Genomic DNA, 14,960 nt, shown 5'->3' with positions numbered 1-14,960 from the left:
CTTCACGTGCTGCGCATCAAACTAGAGGTTAAAGCCTTTTATATTCAGTACCCCCGGACAATTGCTAGACAAATGATTTTTCTATTTTACAGGAGTGCATGAAAGTCAAACGAAGAAAGAAATGGGGGAATTAACCCCCCCCCCCCTACCCCTAAACTTAAACTAGTAAACTAGAAATTTAGATGGATGTCTTATTGGCTAAAAAAAAAAAAAAAAAAAAAATACCCAAGGTGGACTTCATAACTACTAAAGGCAACCATATACCTTAACTACTAAAAAATAAACTACTAAAGGCAAATATATCTTAACAAAATCTAAAACACCTGATTGTGTACAGACTACAAGATAAACAAGATAATAATATTCACCCTGCAGCAAAAACATGGTGGACTTCATACTTGGAGATCTAAAGGTGCAGAAAGCATGCCAAGGACATGTAAGAGCGTTAGCTTACAAACTAGTTGATCCTAAAGATGGATAGAGTTACATATATTTTGAGGGCTTTGATAAATCATAAACAGCTACCCAGCTGTAGTTTCATTTGGTATCAAGCAATCCATTCTCCTAAGGATCTGTATCCAAAACTACAGGTATCAATTCTGACCACTGCCAGATTTTTGGCAATTGGACCAAGGTGGTCAGGTATAGGGAACTTATACGTCGACAAACTCCCAATTATCATCGTCTGAGATGTAGCTTTCCTTCTTCGCAATCAGCTCCTTTTTCTCTTTGGCTTCCTTCCTCTGTGAGCGCCTGATCCAGTTGGAATAAAAGGCTTAGCAAATTTACTCAAGAAGCAGGCAATACACATCAGGCAGTTTGTATGCAGGCATTAAATTTAACAATCAAATGGTTAAGCAAACACTAAACAAGAAACTTTCATATATATAAATATATATATATATATATATATATATATATATATATATATATATATATATATGTCCACTCGAAGGACCTGCAGGAGGTCCTGTTCTGCTAAAATAACAACAGATGAAATTATAACATTCTCTTCTTCTATTAGAACTTCCTTCCGCAAAAGCTATGTCCATCACAAAATACTTTTGAAGCAGTGCTCTGATTAAACCAGCTCTAATTGATTCAAAATGCTGTATGATAAAGGGACGTCATTAGTACTTCGACTCTTCATCAAGATTATAACTTGAGGTACCAATTCAAACATGGATCCACTGTCTGACTTTCCACAAGTAGAAGAGGTTATGTATCAGTAATGAAACTCTGAGGCAGGTGGTTAGTTGTTATTCATATACTCTCCTACATGGCCACAATCATTAACAAAACTGAAAAGAAAATGTAGAGAACAAAAGTTGTATCTCCTCATGTTTGCTGCTATAGAATTGTCACCCAAGTCCAATCAAATTTTATGTCCACCCCACCCCCCCTCCTCCCCAAACAAACAAAAACAATAAAAATTCCAAAAAGAAGATGTTAATGTATCTCCTCATTCCATAACAAGATGCACCCACACAAATAAAGGTTGGGTATATACAACGCCTATAAGTTCCTGGTAGTACAGATAAAGTAACAATTCCATGTGCTGAATGCATGGTAGATCGAGCTTAACTCAACATATCAACTATAAAGCTGTTTTATATCCACGGCCTAGTTTATGCTATACTAATCTTTCGTCAAGGAACTGTAACCGGCCATGTATAATCCTTACCTCGTTAAAGCAGTTTTTTTTCTTTTCGGTAATTCATAAACAGATGCCAACAGTTCCAGTCAAAAGAGGTTTTCATATATTTTTGAAACATCATCAGATAATAATCATAGTCAGTTTATGCACATTCCCCTTAAACACATAACTAAATAGACAAAATTTGAGGGTCCAGATATTCAAGCAAGAAGAGAAAGAAAAGAAATCAAACATCATATGATGGTTCTGATCAATTTTCTGGAAACTAAAACATCCTTCGGCTGATTCATTTGTTAGTATATCAAAATGTTTCAGGAAAATAGAAACTTCTCCATGAGCTTGATGGGCCCTCTTTCAAGGTCTCTACAGAACATTTTGAGTATTTAGAACACTCTCTTAGAACAGGAAATTTCGACCTAATTCCTTTCTTTTCTTTTCTCCCTGTATTCCAAACACAAATAATTGCTGCTAATAATTCTCGCCCTTCCCTTTTAGCTTCCCATTGGTTTCCCATTCCATTAACTCAATCCCTCTCCCCAAAGAAATCTGAAAAAACAGAGGAAAGAACACTCAATTGAATCATCTAGCATTCTAATAACAATACAAGAAGAAATGTGGTAAATTTTTGTTATCCGAGCAAATAGGGGCAATGCAAAAATCATTCTCCTTAAATAAACATCACTAAGGCTCAATTAGAAACCATAATTTCAAGCTCAGAAATTACAATTGGAAAAGACAATCATCAACATTTACAGGCATCTATTACGTCCAAACAGACATTTCAGCATTTATTATCCCAAAGAACAAACAAACAAGCACACCCACGCCAATCCAAAGACAGACTAGTTGAGTTTTAAACTAACTTTTTGGAGGAGCGTCGTTTGGCAGCAATTCGAGCATTCCTCTTCTTCTCTTCAATTGGGTCCATCAAGATTCTTGGTTTCTTTGGCTCAGCTTCTCGGAACCTGGCAGCCCTCATCTTTGACCTAATAACAAAAAAATCCAACATCTGGGCTATCATTGATTATCCCAAAAAACACCCAAAAAAAAATATGAGAGAGAGAAAGGTCCTAACTCCAAAGAACCTTTTCAGACGTTTGGCAGCGAGCTGAGACTTCATTTTCTTCTCCTCCCTAGGGGTTTGGAAGAATCTCCTGCGCTTCATTTCATAAAAGACGCCAGACCTCGCCGTAGCTCTCATGAAGCGGTCAGCAATCTGATGCTCAGATTCATTTTCGCCGCAGACAATGCGGAAGTTATCTTTGAAGAAGTATACATTTGCATAGGCAAGTGACGGGCATATGATCAGGGACTCAAAAGAGGGAGAAGGAGAATAATCAGCAGCAGGGTAAAATTGGGGATTAATGGGAGTTTTGGGAAGTGGGTTCAAAGGGGATTGCTGGTCGGGTGATGGGTTTGCAGTGGAAAGAAGAAATTGGGGAGGGAAAGACGAGGATGAAGAAAAAGGGAGTTGTGGAGAGCAGGGGTTTTGGACCTTTTGGTGGGGTTTAAGGGAAAGGGATGGATTTTGGTCTGAGAGGGAAAGGAAAGAGAGGGATTTTAGGAGGGATGACAATGATGCCATGATGGTGAGGTGAGTGAACAATGGGAGCAAAATTCTTTTAGTACCAAAAGCATAGCATCAATACAGATGACCTCAAAATGCTTGTACTTATTTTCAGGTTGTTTGGGCAATTTCAGGTTGTTCAATTATTTGACTATAGCCTAGTATTGACTCTCAAGGTGCCAAGAGTGCTAATTAAAAACAAAATTGATTTTTTGATTATTGCTTCAAATTTTTTAGTGTTGAAAAGTCCAAACTCTGGTTTTTTTTAGAAAGATGATAAGAATTGAGAAATTAATTTAGATCTATACACTATATAAGAGTGTCTTGGATAATTTATATTTTGGTGCCGCTCACTCTGTTTTTTTTTCATTTCATCTTTTTAATATGCCCACACTAATTATGATAATAGCTTAATCGTAATGGACCAAATTTCATATTCAATAAACATGCTAAAATAAAGGACTTCTATTGTGTTACTTTCCCATCAAAACATGAATCTTAACATGTCAAGTTGTGGCTGAATTTTTCCTCTAACTAAATGTATCATAGCGAATATTATTAGCAGTTGCAGCTTAGAGAAGAAAAAATAATTGAATAATTGTGTATTTGTGCTATAATGTAGTCTTAGGGTGCGTTTGATAAAATTAAAATTTGAAATTTGAAGTCTGAATCTATTAGGTTACTAAATTGTTAAGTAGTAGATCCGATATATTTGAGTGTGTATCATATTAAATGATAAGTGAATAGTTTATTATTTATTTTTGGAGCAACTTTTGTTTAGAAAATTCAATGCCACTTGTGCGTTTGATAAAATTGAAGTCTAAATATTGAAATTTAAAGTATGAATCCATTAAGCTACTAGCCTAAATATTGAAATTTAAAGTATGAATCCATTAAGCTACTGAGTTGTTAACTACTAAATGATTTGAGTATATATCACATTAAGTGATAAGTAAATAGCTCACCACTTATTTTTTGGAGCAAGTTTTGCCTAGAAATTTCATTGCCACTTAATTAATTCAGATGTTCTATTTTTGGTTATCAAATACATCTGAACATATCAAGATCTGAACCTATTAAATTTAAGTAATGAATTGATTATGAAAGATGATCTTAGTTAATTCCCATATTCTATTTTTTGATTATCAAACGTATTCGAACATCTTAAAATTTGAATTAATTAAATTTAAGTATTAAATTGGGTTATCAAACAGGGTTTTAATCTTAAATTTGAGCAAGTTTTTAACATATCCGCATCATGAGTAATAAGTTGAAGGTTATTAGAAGTTGAATACCATTGTATAAGTTTGCAATGATACCAAAAAAAGTGACTTTAATCAATTCACAGAACTAACAATAAAATAGTTATGGGTTCACATAAATAATTATGTCGCCTTAAGATCATCATGTCCCAAGGGTCAAAATAAGTTATAGGATTTCTCACTTGAACATGGATTTAAAATTAAATAATACGAAGCTTATCTCTCCAATTAAAGTTCTTACCGTTTGCATAGAAAAGAATAAAGTAATTTAGAAACATTAGTTATTTGATTATTTTGATAAAATTCTTCATGAATGGAGCAGGTTTTGGTGAAATTGTTAAACTTTTGTGTTCTGTAGTGAATAGATAGATACTCATTAGCATTTAAAGAAAGAGGGAGAAAAAAGGTATAAGCAGAATGCCTTAAAAATGCATATGAAGGACTCTTGGTTTACTGCAAATAGAATTAGAGAGCATAATTAGAAAATCAATGAAAAGCAAATAAAAAAATTTGGTTCAAAAGCAATGTTTGTAGCTTTTATTTAATTTAAAAGGAAAAGGACATTTTCTAAAATACTTTCTATGCAAGAAAACGAGAAACAAGTTCAAGTAAATTTAAGATTAGGAAATGCGGATATGCTAATTTAAGTGATCAAAAAAGGAAACGGCAAGGAGAAATGTTGGGAGAAGAGGCGAAAGAGGAAGATGAAGGAGAAGGATGGAGGGAGAAGGGCGCAGGGGGAAAAGACCTACGAAATGACAAATGAAATTTCATAAGTTTCAGCTTTAGTCTCTCGCTTTTTCTTGCTTTTTGTTTTTGCCCCTCTTTAAAAGGTGATCAAAATTGGAGATTTGGTCATTTGTTTTTGTGAGCAATATATACAATTAGCATTTTAAATATGAAAGATGTTAAAATTCTTTTTACGAAATATAAGGGATGCTTTGTACTATTTTCCTTACAAGAAAAAGAAAAAGAAGATGATACAAAAGCAACATGAATGTTGGTTTAGATTCAATCAAATTGGTTGTATCCAAATCAAATAATATCTGTCCTATGGCAATTACTTGTGCCCTACAAGAACACTTCCTTAATTACCAAAAAATTCCTAATTTGGTTCTTAAAATCAGTTTCTACATTGCTCATGTGTTGATGACTTTGCAAAAAGTTTTGAGCTTTGCACGTTCCTTTTTGTATCTAGATCAGCTAATGTAAGAAGTCATACGCTAGCACATTTTGCAACAAAACTAGTTAATGACATAGAATGAGAAAAATAACTTTCTAGTTTGGCTAACAGAAGCAGCTGCAGAAAATGATAGGAGGGCTGAGGCCGCTTTTTGTAATTAACTCTCGTACTTTCAAGTGCTAAAATATATATATATATATATATATATATATATACCAATATTGACGTTTGTTGAAAAAAAATATGTTTTCTAATTGGGTTTAGAAGGTCTCGATTCTGCAAGAATTCATTGCACTGATTTTTTTTTTTTCACTTTAAAATGTCAGATTATTAACAATAACGGTTATCTGATTATTCATCAAGAAAGCCCCTAACTATGAAATTTAATATTGGACTCTACTTGTTCAAGTTCAAGTATTATTCATCACAACCTGCAGCTAGAGGTGGCAAAATGGGCGGGATGGGCGGGATTTGCTTGGGTTTAAGATGGAACCGAGTCATATGGGTTTGGGCCCAACCTTACCCATATATGTTTTGGGACTAATTTGGGCGGGATCACTTTGGGATGGGTTTAGATTGATCCCGCCCAATACCCAAATATATTTTCTATATATATTTTTTCTTTAATTTATTTTTTTATTTTTTATATAATTTTAATATTTTTGATTTATTAAATTTCTTTTAGTTTTATTAAATAAACATGCAAGTGCTTTATACTCAGGATTATCACTAAAAATTGGATTAACAAATAAAGGAAAAGATAGATATACAATCATGACTATAAAAATTGTTAAAGATAATTTTTGAATCTAAGACTCCGTTTGGATTGGCTATTTTTTCAAAAAATAAGTTTTTCAAATACAATGTTACAGTAATATACAATAACTCAAAAAACATTTCATCCATATTAGTATATCAAATATTTCAAAAAAATTTTATAGTAAAAATTTTTCATATACACTAATACAATAAAATATTTCAAAAACACCCCTAAAAAATAGTTAATCCAAACGGAGCCCTTGCTATTTGAGCCCAATGGGTACCCAAGCATTTTCCAAAATTTCCCATCAATTAATGGGTACAATTGGGATTTGTCCCATTTTAAACCCAATATTAAATTTCAATACCCATCCCGCCCAAAGTCTCAATGGGCATGGGTAACCCATTGGGACTTGGGACAAATTGCCACCTCTACCTGCAGCTATGATAGGTACTACACATTGAGTCCTGGTTCATTGCTTTGCCAAGAAAGACCCATAATCATGGTATTCATGGATGGAGAACAATTTTTTATGCCTTCATGTATGGAGACTTTGTGCCCCTGCAACAGAAACTACTAGCCATTCAATTTTGTTCTCTCTGCACATGCATGTATGATATTACTGCTACCATATTTTTATTTAGTAGAAGATTTAGGATGGATGTAGTAGTTCTTAAACAATGGTACCCTCAATACTTACGAAGGAGCGTGGAAGTCTTCATATGAAGATTCTCCACTCAAGAGACTACCAATAAAATTTTCATCCCTGGCGCTTTGGAAAGAAGTTGCAACAACGGGGCTTCTAACTTGATGCACCCCATCATCCCACACCAAAGAGCCTGAAGTTACATGCTTGGTAACATTTGCTGTAACTGTCACGGTAAATGACTGCTTTTCCCCAAAAGATTCAAAGGAAAGAGCCGCGGGATTCACATGAATGTTTAGTTCAGGTGCAGAAGTAATAGTTGCCTTGTAAGTTGATCCAACATCGGCAACATTTGTGAGGGTCCTGCGAAAAACCCGAGTGACTAGTCCAGAAGGGGTAGAAAGTGTAAATGCAGGGTAATTCAGATCCCAGACTGATATATTCTTTTCTTTGCTGCAAGAAACACTGCTATCACCGGTGATGAGTTGCAGAGTTGTGATGTTGTAATCCTGACCGCACAAGAAACTCACGAAATCTGCCTCTTCTATATCGTAAACTAAGCCGGGATGGATAGCTTTCAGGGGATTTATTTGACCAGATCCATAAGCAAATTCAGCATCTACATCCCTTTCTGCACTTATAATTGTTGCTGTACAGAGAACGGTAAAGAAAGTCACACACGTAGCCAGCATGATGAACATTTTCTTAGATTGTTTAGAATTTGCACTCACGTTCTTAAGTGGGCAAGAAGAGCAAGGAAAATTTATGAAAAAACTGGAGGGCTACAGGGCCTAAGTAATTATTAACGAAGAGGGTATAATTTTTCAATCATTTTGTACATGTAGGATCCTCTTCACATAACATTTCAGCCTGCTCTAATTAATGAGCACAAGACATTTTCTTGACCTAGTTCTTGATCCAGTAATTAGTTACCTGTCGTCATAAGTGCCGATTTGATAGCAGCAGGGGACAAGGTAGGATTATAAGATTTAACAAAAGCAGCTGCACCCGTAGCATGAGGACAAGCCATGGATGTCCCAGAGTCGAAGTTGTATTTAACTACCCTTTTATCTCCTGCGTAGCCCGTCACTGTGGTGGCCTCCGACCATGCAGCTAGAATGTCCACCCCAGGTGCACTTATGTCAGGCTGCAAAAGTAGAAAATGCTGCTAAAAACTTCCGAATCCACAAAAGCATGCATGGAGTATAAAAGACTCGAATAATTTACCTTGAGAATGTCCACGGTGATTGGATTTGGTCCCCTTGATGAAAATGAAGCGATAAATGGAGCAGGTATGTCCCCGACTTCAATACTCTTGTCAATGGTTGCAGTCGCATTACTGCAAAAAATCAGTGCAATCCAATTATGGATTATCATGAAATATTAATAGCGGATTGCAAGTCTGACAACGCAAGGAAGGGATTGAATACTCTTATGTAAGATTCAACCTTGTGGAAGTAATGTAATTAAGAACTTTATTGCCAGGATCTTGGTCCAAAACAGCTGCAGATATGGGGTAAGTGCTGGCATCATCGTTGCCAGAATCCCATTGCATTATACTTCCGACTGCACCTCCGTCAGTTGCGAACGCCCAACCATTGGAGAGCTCGCTAAAGACAATTTTTCCGCTATACTGAGCGTCGCCGCCCAATGATCCTGGCATGCCATACCTGCTTCAATTTATGCATTAGAGTAGCAAAAATTTAGGATCTGGTAAAAGATGCAAATCGTTCAGTCTATAGTCTAAATTCTTTTGCATATTATTACCTGGTTTTATTTCCATCACCACCAGTTTCAAGGACATCCTCACCCTTGACGAGCGGGTAATATTCGCCATTGAGGTCGAAAGTATTTATGGAGACTCCCTGCTTGTCAACATGTTCAGAAAGCATGAGCAATGACAGTTGCCGTAAACACTTCTTGTCATCTTTTGAACTTTCAATTTTACCTTTATAAAAATTAATTTTTATCCTAATCACCTAATCACAGTTTGCCAATATAAATCGAAGTTCCTTCATGAAATTTTATATGAATTTTTTGCATTGACTGTAGCCGATGAAATGTGCCAAAATCGTACTCTACGGTGCCCATGTTCAAAATCATAGATGATGATTTGTTCTACCTACGTCACAACTTTTTCCTTGTTATAATTTTGTGGCATATATACTAGATTTCTTTTTTCTATTTGTCCTGGTGGCAAACAACTTAGTTTGAAGAAGGTTGATAAATTCTCCATAAGGGAAAAATGCAGTTTTGGTCTCCAATGTTTGCTTGCATGCCAAATTGATCCTCAATGTTTGGACCAAAACAAATTTAATCCCTAAAGTTTGTGATTTTAGGCAGATTTAAAGCAACTAATGGGAATGGAATAATGAATAATAGTCAACACATCAATTGTCTTTAATCAATAATTTTGACTTTGCATTTTTGGTCCCCAAAGTTTGTGATTTTAGGCTTTTTTTTTATTACAAATAATGGAAAATAATCATGACTATTGATCAACATAAAATAGTCCCCAAAGTTTGTGAATTGAATTAAACATACAACAAATATGATCCTAAATTTTTATAAAACACTTTATATTGGTACAACATGATCATAGTATATATAGCATATCTTTGTTAAATAAGTTATAATTAGATGATAATATACCAATAATAAATAAAACATACAGTAATTGAAGAAAAAGAGAATTCTAGTTTTATAATTTAAGTTTGTTGTAGTTACTACTACAAAAATTATTGTATGTCTTGTGTACATAGGTTTCAAATTCTTGTAATTAGCTAGCAATTGTACTTATAAAAACTTGAGATGATAAGTATCAATGTGAAGTAATTATACAAATTCTTAAGAAAGTTATCTTTTTTTTTTTGTCTTTGCTGTCAATTAAAGTCTAATGTTCCAATATTGTAGTTTTAAAGCATATATTTTAATATCTTTGATACTTGATAATCATTTAATGATTAATTTAACGTGTGTAATATGCCAACTTCATTTCAAACTCAATTGATAGCTTATTAAAATGCCAAAAAAAAGATCAACACAATTTATAAAAAGTATATATTCCTTATATTTTAAAGAGATATTTAATTAAGTTATTTAATTATCATTAGAAATAAAAGTAATAAAACTCATTATCAATTATTATTAATAAATAGAAACAATAATATACATATATTATACTGAGTTTTAGACTAACAATGTAAAGAAAAGAAATATATGACACATTATTAGCATAAATAAATGAAATAAATTTTTTTTTTTAAAAAAAAAAGGAAAAAGTTTAGTTAGAATTCTTAATACCCACTTAATACTATTTCATTCTGATTTGCAGCTTAATTCGTGCTAAAACCCTTAATATCACTATTTAAAATTTAGAAAAAATACCGATTTGAAATCAAAATATTGTAGATCAAAAGTGTAAAGTCAAAGCGACATTGATTAACGGCAACGTGATGTTGACCGTTAGTCATTGTTTCGTTTCCGTTAGTTGTCCTAAATCGATTTAAAATCATAAATTTGGGGAACTAGATTTATTTTGACGGAAATTCTAGCTAGGGATCAATTTTGCAGTACACAGACCAAATACTAAGGATCAAAACCGCAGTTCTCCATTCTCCGGGAACATTTTGACATCTTTCATCGCTCCACACAGTAGTTTTGCAGAGATGATGAAGTAAGAAGAAGCTATTTCCTGAGTAAAGTAACTGAATTTTGCATACCTTATAGACTTCGCCATTTCCCAATCGCACATTTGTGACAAATTTCCTATCTATGGTACTTGGAGCGACAGTGAGGGACCAAGGTGAGTAATTAGTGAGGTAACCCCCTGTACCGTATCCCAAATTACCAGCTGAGACTGATGTGAGGATTCCATGCTTCATAGCATGAAATGCAGCAATGCTGATAGAATCTTCGAAGTAATCAACAGACAATTTTCCTCCAACTGATATGGATATTATGTCAACACCATCGGCTATTGCATCGTCGAACGCTGCAAGAACATTAGCGTCCGAACAATGATCTTTCCAACAAATTTTGTAAACGGCTATTCTTGCAGAAGGTACCCCTCCTCGAGCTGTCCCTGAACGAAGGCCGTACAAACTTGCCCCTTTTACCATGCGTCCGGCAGCTATGGATGCAGTGTGGGATCCATGACCTGCAGAATCTCTAGGTGAAGCAAATTCTCCTTCATCTAATGGCTGATCCCCATCTAGATAATAGTGTTTTGCTCCAATAATTTTGCTGCAAGAAAAACGTCGAGATCTTATTTAACATGGCATTTGGTGTTGCACGTCTGTCCAGGTCAAATTTGTTTTGATATAGCCAATTTAGTCCTCTAACATTTTCACTAAAGTTAATTTAATCCCTTAATTTTTATTTTGGCCAAAATCTTGTCCTCAAACTTTAATTTTGTATCTAACTTGATCCTTTTATAGCGGCGCCGCCAATAAAAATTTTATCGGGACAAAAAACTACCAACTAATCAAGGGCATTTTAGGCACTACAAAGCTAGGTTCTAATTGAAAATAAAATAAAATAAAAACCTTCCAACAAACAAGGTAGAAAATAAATTTTCTAAGAATATTGAATATTTAGTTAAGAACATAAGAAATTTTTTTACAATTTTGTCATTGATATTACATATAAAAAAAATATCAAAATAAAAAATAAAAAATATATAATTAAACAAACGTTGGGCACCCACGAGAGTATGGGCAGGGTGATGTCCGAGAGATGGAAAAAGTGGGAAATGGAATGAAAGCGGGGTGAGTTTTTAGGGAACAAGGCGTGGGACGGGGAAAGGGATCCACCCCTGCCCCCGCCTCCGTCTCGATTGTCATCCCTAATCACATCCATAATAGTAGGGGTGGCAATTCGGGTCCAAATCAGGTTGGCGGGTCGGGTCGGGTCAACCCGTCAGAAAATTTGTTGACCCGAACCCGACCCGTCAACCCGTGACGGGTCAGGTATGCTGACCCGAACCCGAAAATTTCAGGTTGGCGGGTCGACCCGAAATGACCCGAAACTTAATTTTAATTTATTAATTTATCACTGTAATTTCTAATAAAATCAATTTCTCACAAAACTAATTACATAATCAAGTAATAAAAATTTAAATAAGTAATTCCAAACCAAATCTAAAATAAATTAAACACCGTAAAAGTGTTTTATCCCAAACAAAATATAAAATAAATTAAAACAGTATAAAAGTAAAAAATAATATAATATATTATTTGTCCAAATATAATAATTTCAACTTCACACAAATTAAATAAATTCATTTATGATTAAATAATTAATGCCTTTGAAAAAATGAATAACTTAGGTTAGTTAGATAAAATTATTTTTATATTTATTAAATTATTTTTAATTCGTAAACGGGTCATATCGGGTCATATCAGGTCACCACGGGTTGACCCGAAATCGACCTGTTTTCTTTTCGGGTTCATCGGGTCCAACCCGATTCTGACCCGAATTCCCAAAACCTCAACCCAAACCCATTAATTTCGTGTTAGGTTCGTGTCGTGTTTTCAAGTCGTGTCGAAAATTGCCACCCCTACATAATAGAGGCGGACTCTTCCTTGAGAAATGAGAAGTCTGTCTCGAGGGGTTAGGATATTCCACTCAAGATCAGCAATAAGAAAAGAACGCAACAACAATTAATGTGTTTACTTGTTACAGGTGAAGTTGTCTGAAGTTTCGCAATTGCCTTTCCATTTGCTTGGAGGTGGACCGAATCCCGAGTCATCGAAGCTCTCAGATTCCGGCCAAATTCCAGTGTCTAGCATGCCTACGATGATATCGCTTTCAACAGTATTTCTCTCAGCGTTCTCAGGAAAGCCCAAGAAGTCCCATGACCTTGATGTATGGAGTTGTTTTTTCCCATTTGGAAAAACTGAGACTACCCCCTCCATGTCTGAATTTCAACAGTTACAAAGGAAACCTTGCAAAAGTCCAAAAACAAGAGACGTATATATATATATATATATATATATATATATATATATATTTGTGGAATTATATACTTCACCCACCGGCTAGTCTTTCCATCTCTTCTTCAGTCAGCTTTGCGACGAAACCATTGAAGCTTCTCTTGTAGCTGTAGACTAGGGAATCTGATGCCCTGGTGCTTTAATATTCATTCCAGAGAGGTTATAAGATTCCTAGCTATGGGAACAAAATGTTGAAGTTATGAAAATTTAATTAAAGATCACCTGCCCAGTGCTGCTTGTAGCAAGCTTGAGTGTTGGGATGAAGCTGAGAAATCTCCTTGTGGACGATCACCCATGTAAACAATATATTGCTGCAGCTAAATATCACAATAAGTTTTTCTAATTCTATGCATCCCTTTTTGTTTTATAGAAAAAGAAAAAGAGAGAGAGAGAGAAATAATCCGATGCTATGTAATTTATGCCCATATATATTAAGTACTCAAGGATGAAGTTTGATAAGCTCAAACCTCAAAATCTAACCAAGAAATGTTGTGGTAAAAAAAAAAAAATTGTTTTGACCTTTTTATTGCCATCAGGCTCTGCGCTAACGAATGAACTGATAAATGCTGCAGCAAGAAGGAAAAGCCAAGGTCTTGATACTGGATTTGATTTGGCCATATGTAGATGATATCTTATGGATTTTATTGTTTGTTTGGGTTGTCTACATATACAAGTGAGTTTGATGAAAATTTTAACATGCAGGGAGAAAGAGAGTTATTGAACAAGAGGCTTCTTTTAGTTCAATAAAATTGGTACACAAACCTAGTACACAGTACATTCCTTTATATAGCCATTTGAGACCTTCAATATTACTACATGAAACTTTGTCCAAAGACATGCCACCGACAGTATTCTCACTTTCCTCATTTTATTTATTTTTTTTTTGCCGGACATGGACATGATAGATTCTATTCTACACTTAATCTTACGTTATATTAGAGGGAGGAAGGGAACCCAAAAAAATTTAGAATACAGGTCAAGATATTTGATTCTTAGATGTACGCCTAAATAGAGTTTTAAGACTCTCTTAGTGTCAAGAAATTTGAATACAACGTTTCTATTACGAAAGTATACAAACAATTGACAATACGTTACAACTTACGTATTAAATTTCTTACAGTGTTTAAAAGTAGTTCCATTTACAATTGTTTCCTACCCCTTTACCGTAAGAGTTTAATTAGTTCCTTTTTTTTTTCTTCATCCGTTGCCCCCAATAATGGCACAATACTATAGACCAGCCTGCCATCAACCTTCCTTTGATAGGGGTTGCCTCAAGTCACGACAACACCTACCCATCCCACGTATTCCCTTGTCCGCATTCTCATTATTGTGAGCCCTACATTGCAATTATTTTCTTTCAAATCATCTTAAACTACTTTATTCTCAAACCAACCGTAAACTTAATTATTGTGAGTCCCACATTGCAATATTTTGTATTCGTACAGCAAAGACACGTTTTAAGTGTGGCAATTCGAACCTAGTCATGATTATCCTAGATCGATTTGGTTCCAAATTCACTTAGAACCATCGAACCAAGGCACCAATATATTACTCTACAAGCTTCAGGATTAAATTTTCAAGAGCACCTACCCTCTCTAGAAAATTTTTCCCACTCTGTATTAAGTACTTGGTCATGTAGATGTCTATTTGAAATGCTGGTGCATTAGTAAATGTTTTTTTTGGGGGGGGGGGGGGGGTGCTGAAGTTTTAGATTATGTATGTTGAAACTAAAGATTTTAGGCTGGACAATATTAGTACATGGTTATCGATCGAGTTAGCAAGCATTTCTATAATCATGATAAATCTTTATAGTTTCGAGTCTTCTAATCTTATTCTACATTAAAGGGAAGGGGTGAATCCAAGGGATCAATGTGAAATTCAGAAAAAAA

At 34.7% G+C, this 14,960-nt stretch overlaps 2 protein-coding genes across 5 annotated transcripts; both read right to left on the bottom strand.

Annotated features, from left to right (window-relative positions):
- Positions 1-191: 191 nt before the first annotated feature.
- LOC140005247 (uncharacterized) lies at positions 192-3,321 on the bottom strand. Its single transcript, XM_072045936.1, has 3 exons — positions 2,743-3,321; positions 2,521-2,643; positions 192-753 (listed from the first exon to the last, which is right to left on the bottom strand). The coding sequence occupies exons 1-3, from the start codon at positions 3,240-3,242 to the stop codon at positions 654-656; spliced, it is 723 nt and encodes a 240-aa protein (XP_071902037.1). The 5' UTR covers positions 3,243-3,321; the 3' UTR covers positions 192-653.
- Positions 3,322-6,688: 3,367 nt separating this feature from the next.
- Positions 6,689-13,815, bottom strand: LOC140005246 (cucumisin-like). Of its 4 annotated transcripts, none has more exons than XM_072045932.1 (11): positions 13,591-13,815; positions 13,294-13,382; positions 13,114-13,208; positions 12,752-12,995; positions 10,798-11,320; positions 8,843-8,940; positions 8,524-8,748; positions 8,303-8,414; positions 8,009-8,222; positions 7,130-7,724; positions 6,689-7,002 (listed from the first exon to the last, which is right to left on the bottom strand). In XM_072045932.1, exons 1-11 carry the CDS (start codon positions 13,687-13,689, stop codon positions 6,960-6,962), a joined length of 2,337 nt encoding a protein of 778 aa, XP_071902033.1. In that variant the 5' UTR covers positions 13,690-13,815; the 3' UTR covers positions 6,689-6,959. The 4 variants fall into 4 exon arrangements, with proteins under 4 accessions (XP_071902033.1, XP_071902036.1, XP_071902034.1 ...); XM_072045935.1 differs by having other exon boundaries at positions 6,689-6,990; XM_072045933.1 differs by having other exon boundaries at positions 8,524-8,745.
- Positions 13,816-14,960: the final 1,145 nt, after the last annotated feature.

Source organism: Coffea arabica, chromosome 4c (assembly GCF_036785885.1).
Source record: "Coffea arabica cultivar ET-39 chromosome 4c, Coffea Arabica ET-39 HiFi, whole genome shotgun sequence".
Taxonomy (NCBI): Eukaryota; Viridiplantae; Streptophyta; class Magnoliopsida; order Gentianales; family Rubiaceae; genus Coffea; species Coffea arabica.
This window is presented reverse-complemented; position numbering and strand designations above follow the sequence as displayed.

Coding starts and splice junctions, on each gene's coding strand:
- LOC140005246 (XM_072045932.1), bottom strand. CDS start 13,689: ATGGCCAAATCAAATCCAGTATCAAGACCTTGGCTTTTCCTTCTTGCT. Junction 11,321..12,751: donor GACAACTTCACCTGTAACAA/GTAAACACATTA, acceptor TTTTTCTTGCAG/CAAAATTATTGGAGCAAAAC. Junction 8,415..8,523: donor AATTACATTACTTCCACAAG/GTTGAATCTTAC, acceptor GATTTTTTGCAG/TAATGCGACTGCAACCATTG.
- LOC140005247 (XM_072045936.1), bottom strand. CDS start 3,242: ATGGCATCATTGTCATCCCTCCTAAAATCCCTCTCTTTCCTTTCCCTC. Junction 2,644..2,742: donor GCTGCCAAACGTCTGAAAAG/GTTCTTTGGAGT, acceptor TTTTGTTATTAG/GTCAAAGATGAGGGCTGCCA. Junction 754..2,520: donor AAACGACGCTCCTCCAAAAA/GTTAGTTTAAAA, acceptor CAACTGGATCAG/GCGCTCACAGAGGAAGGAAG.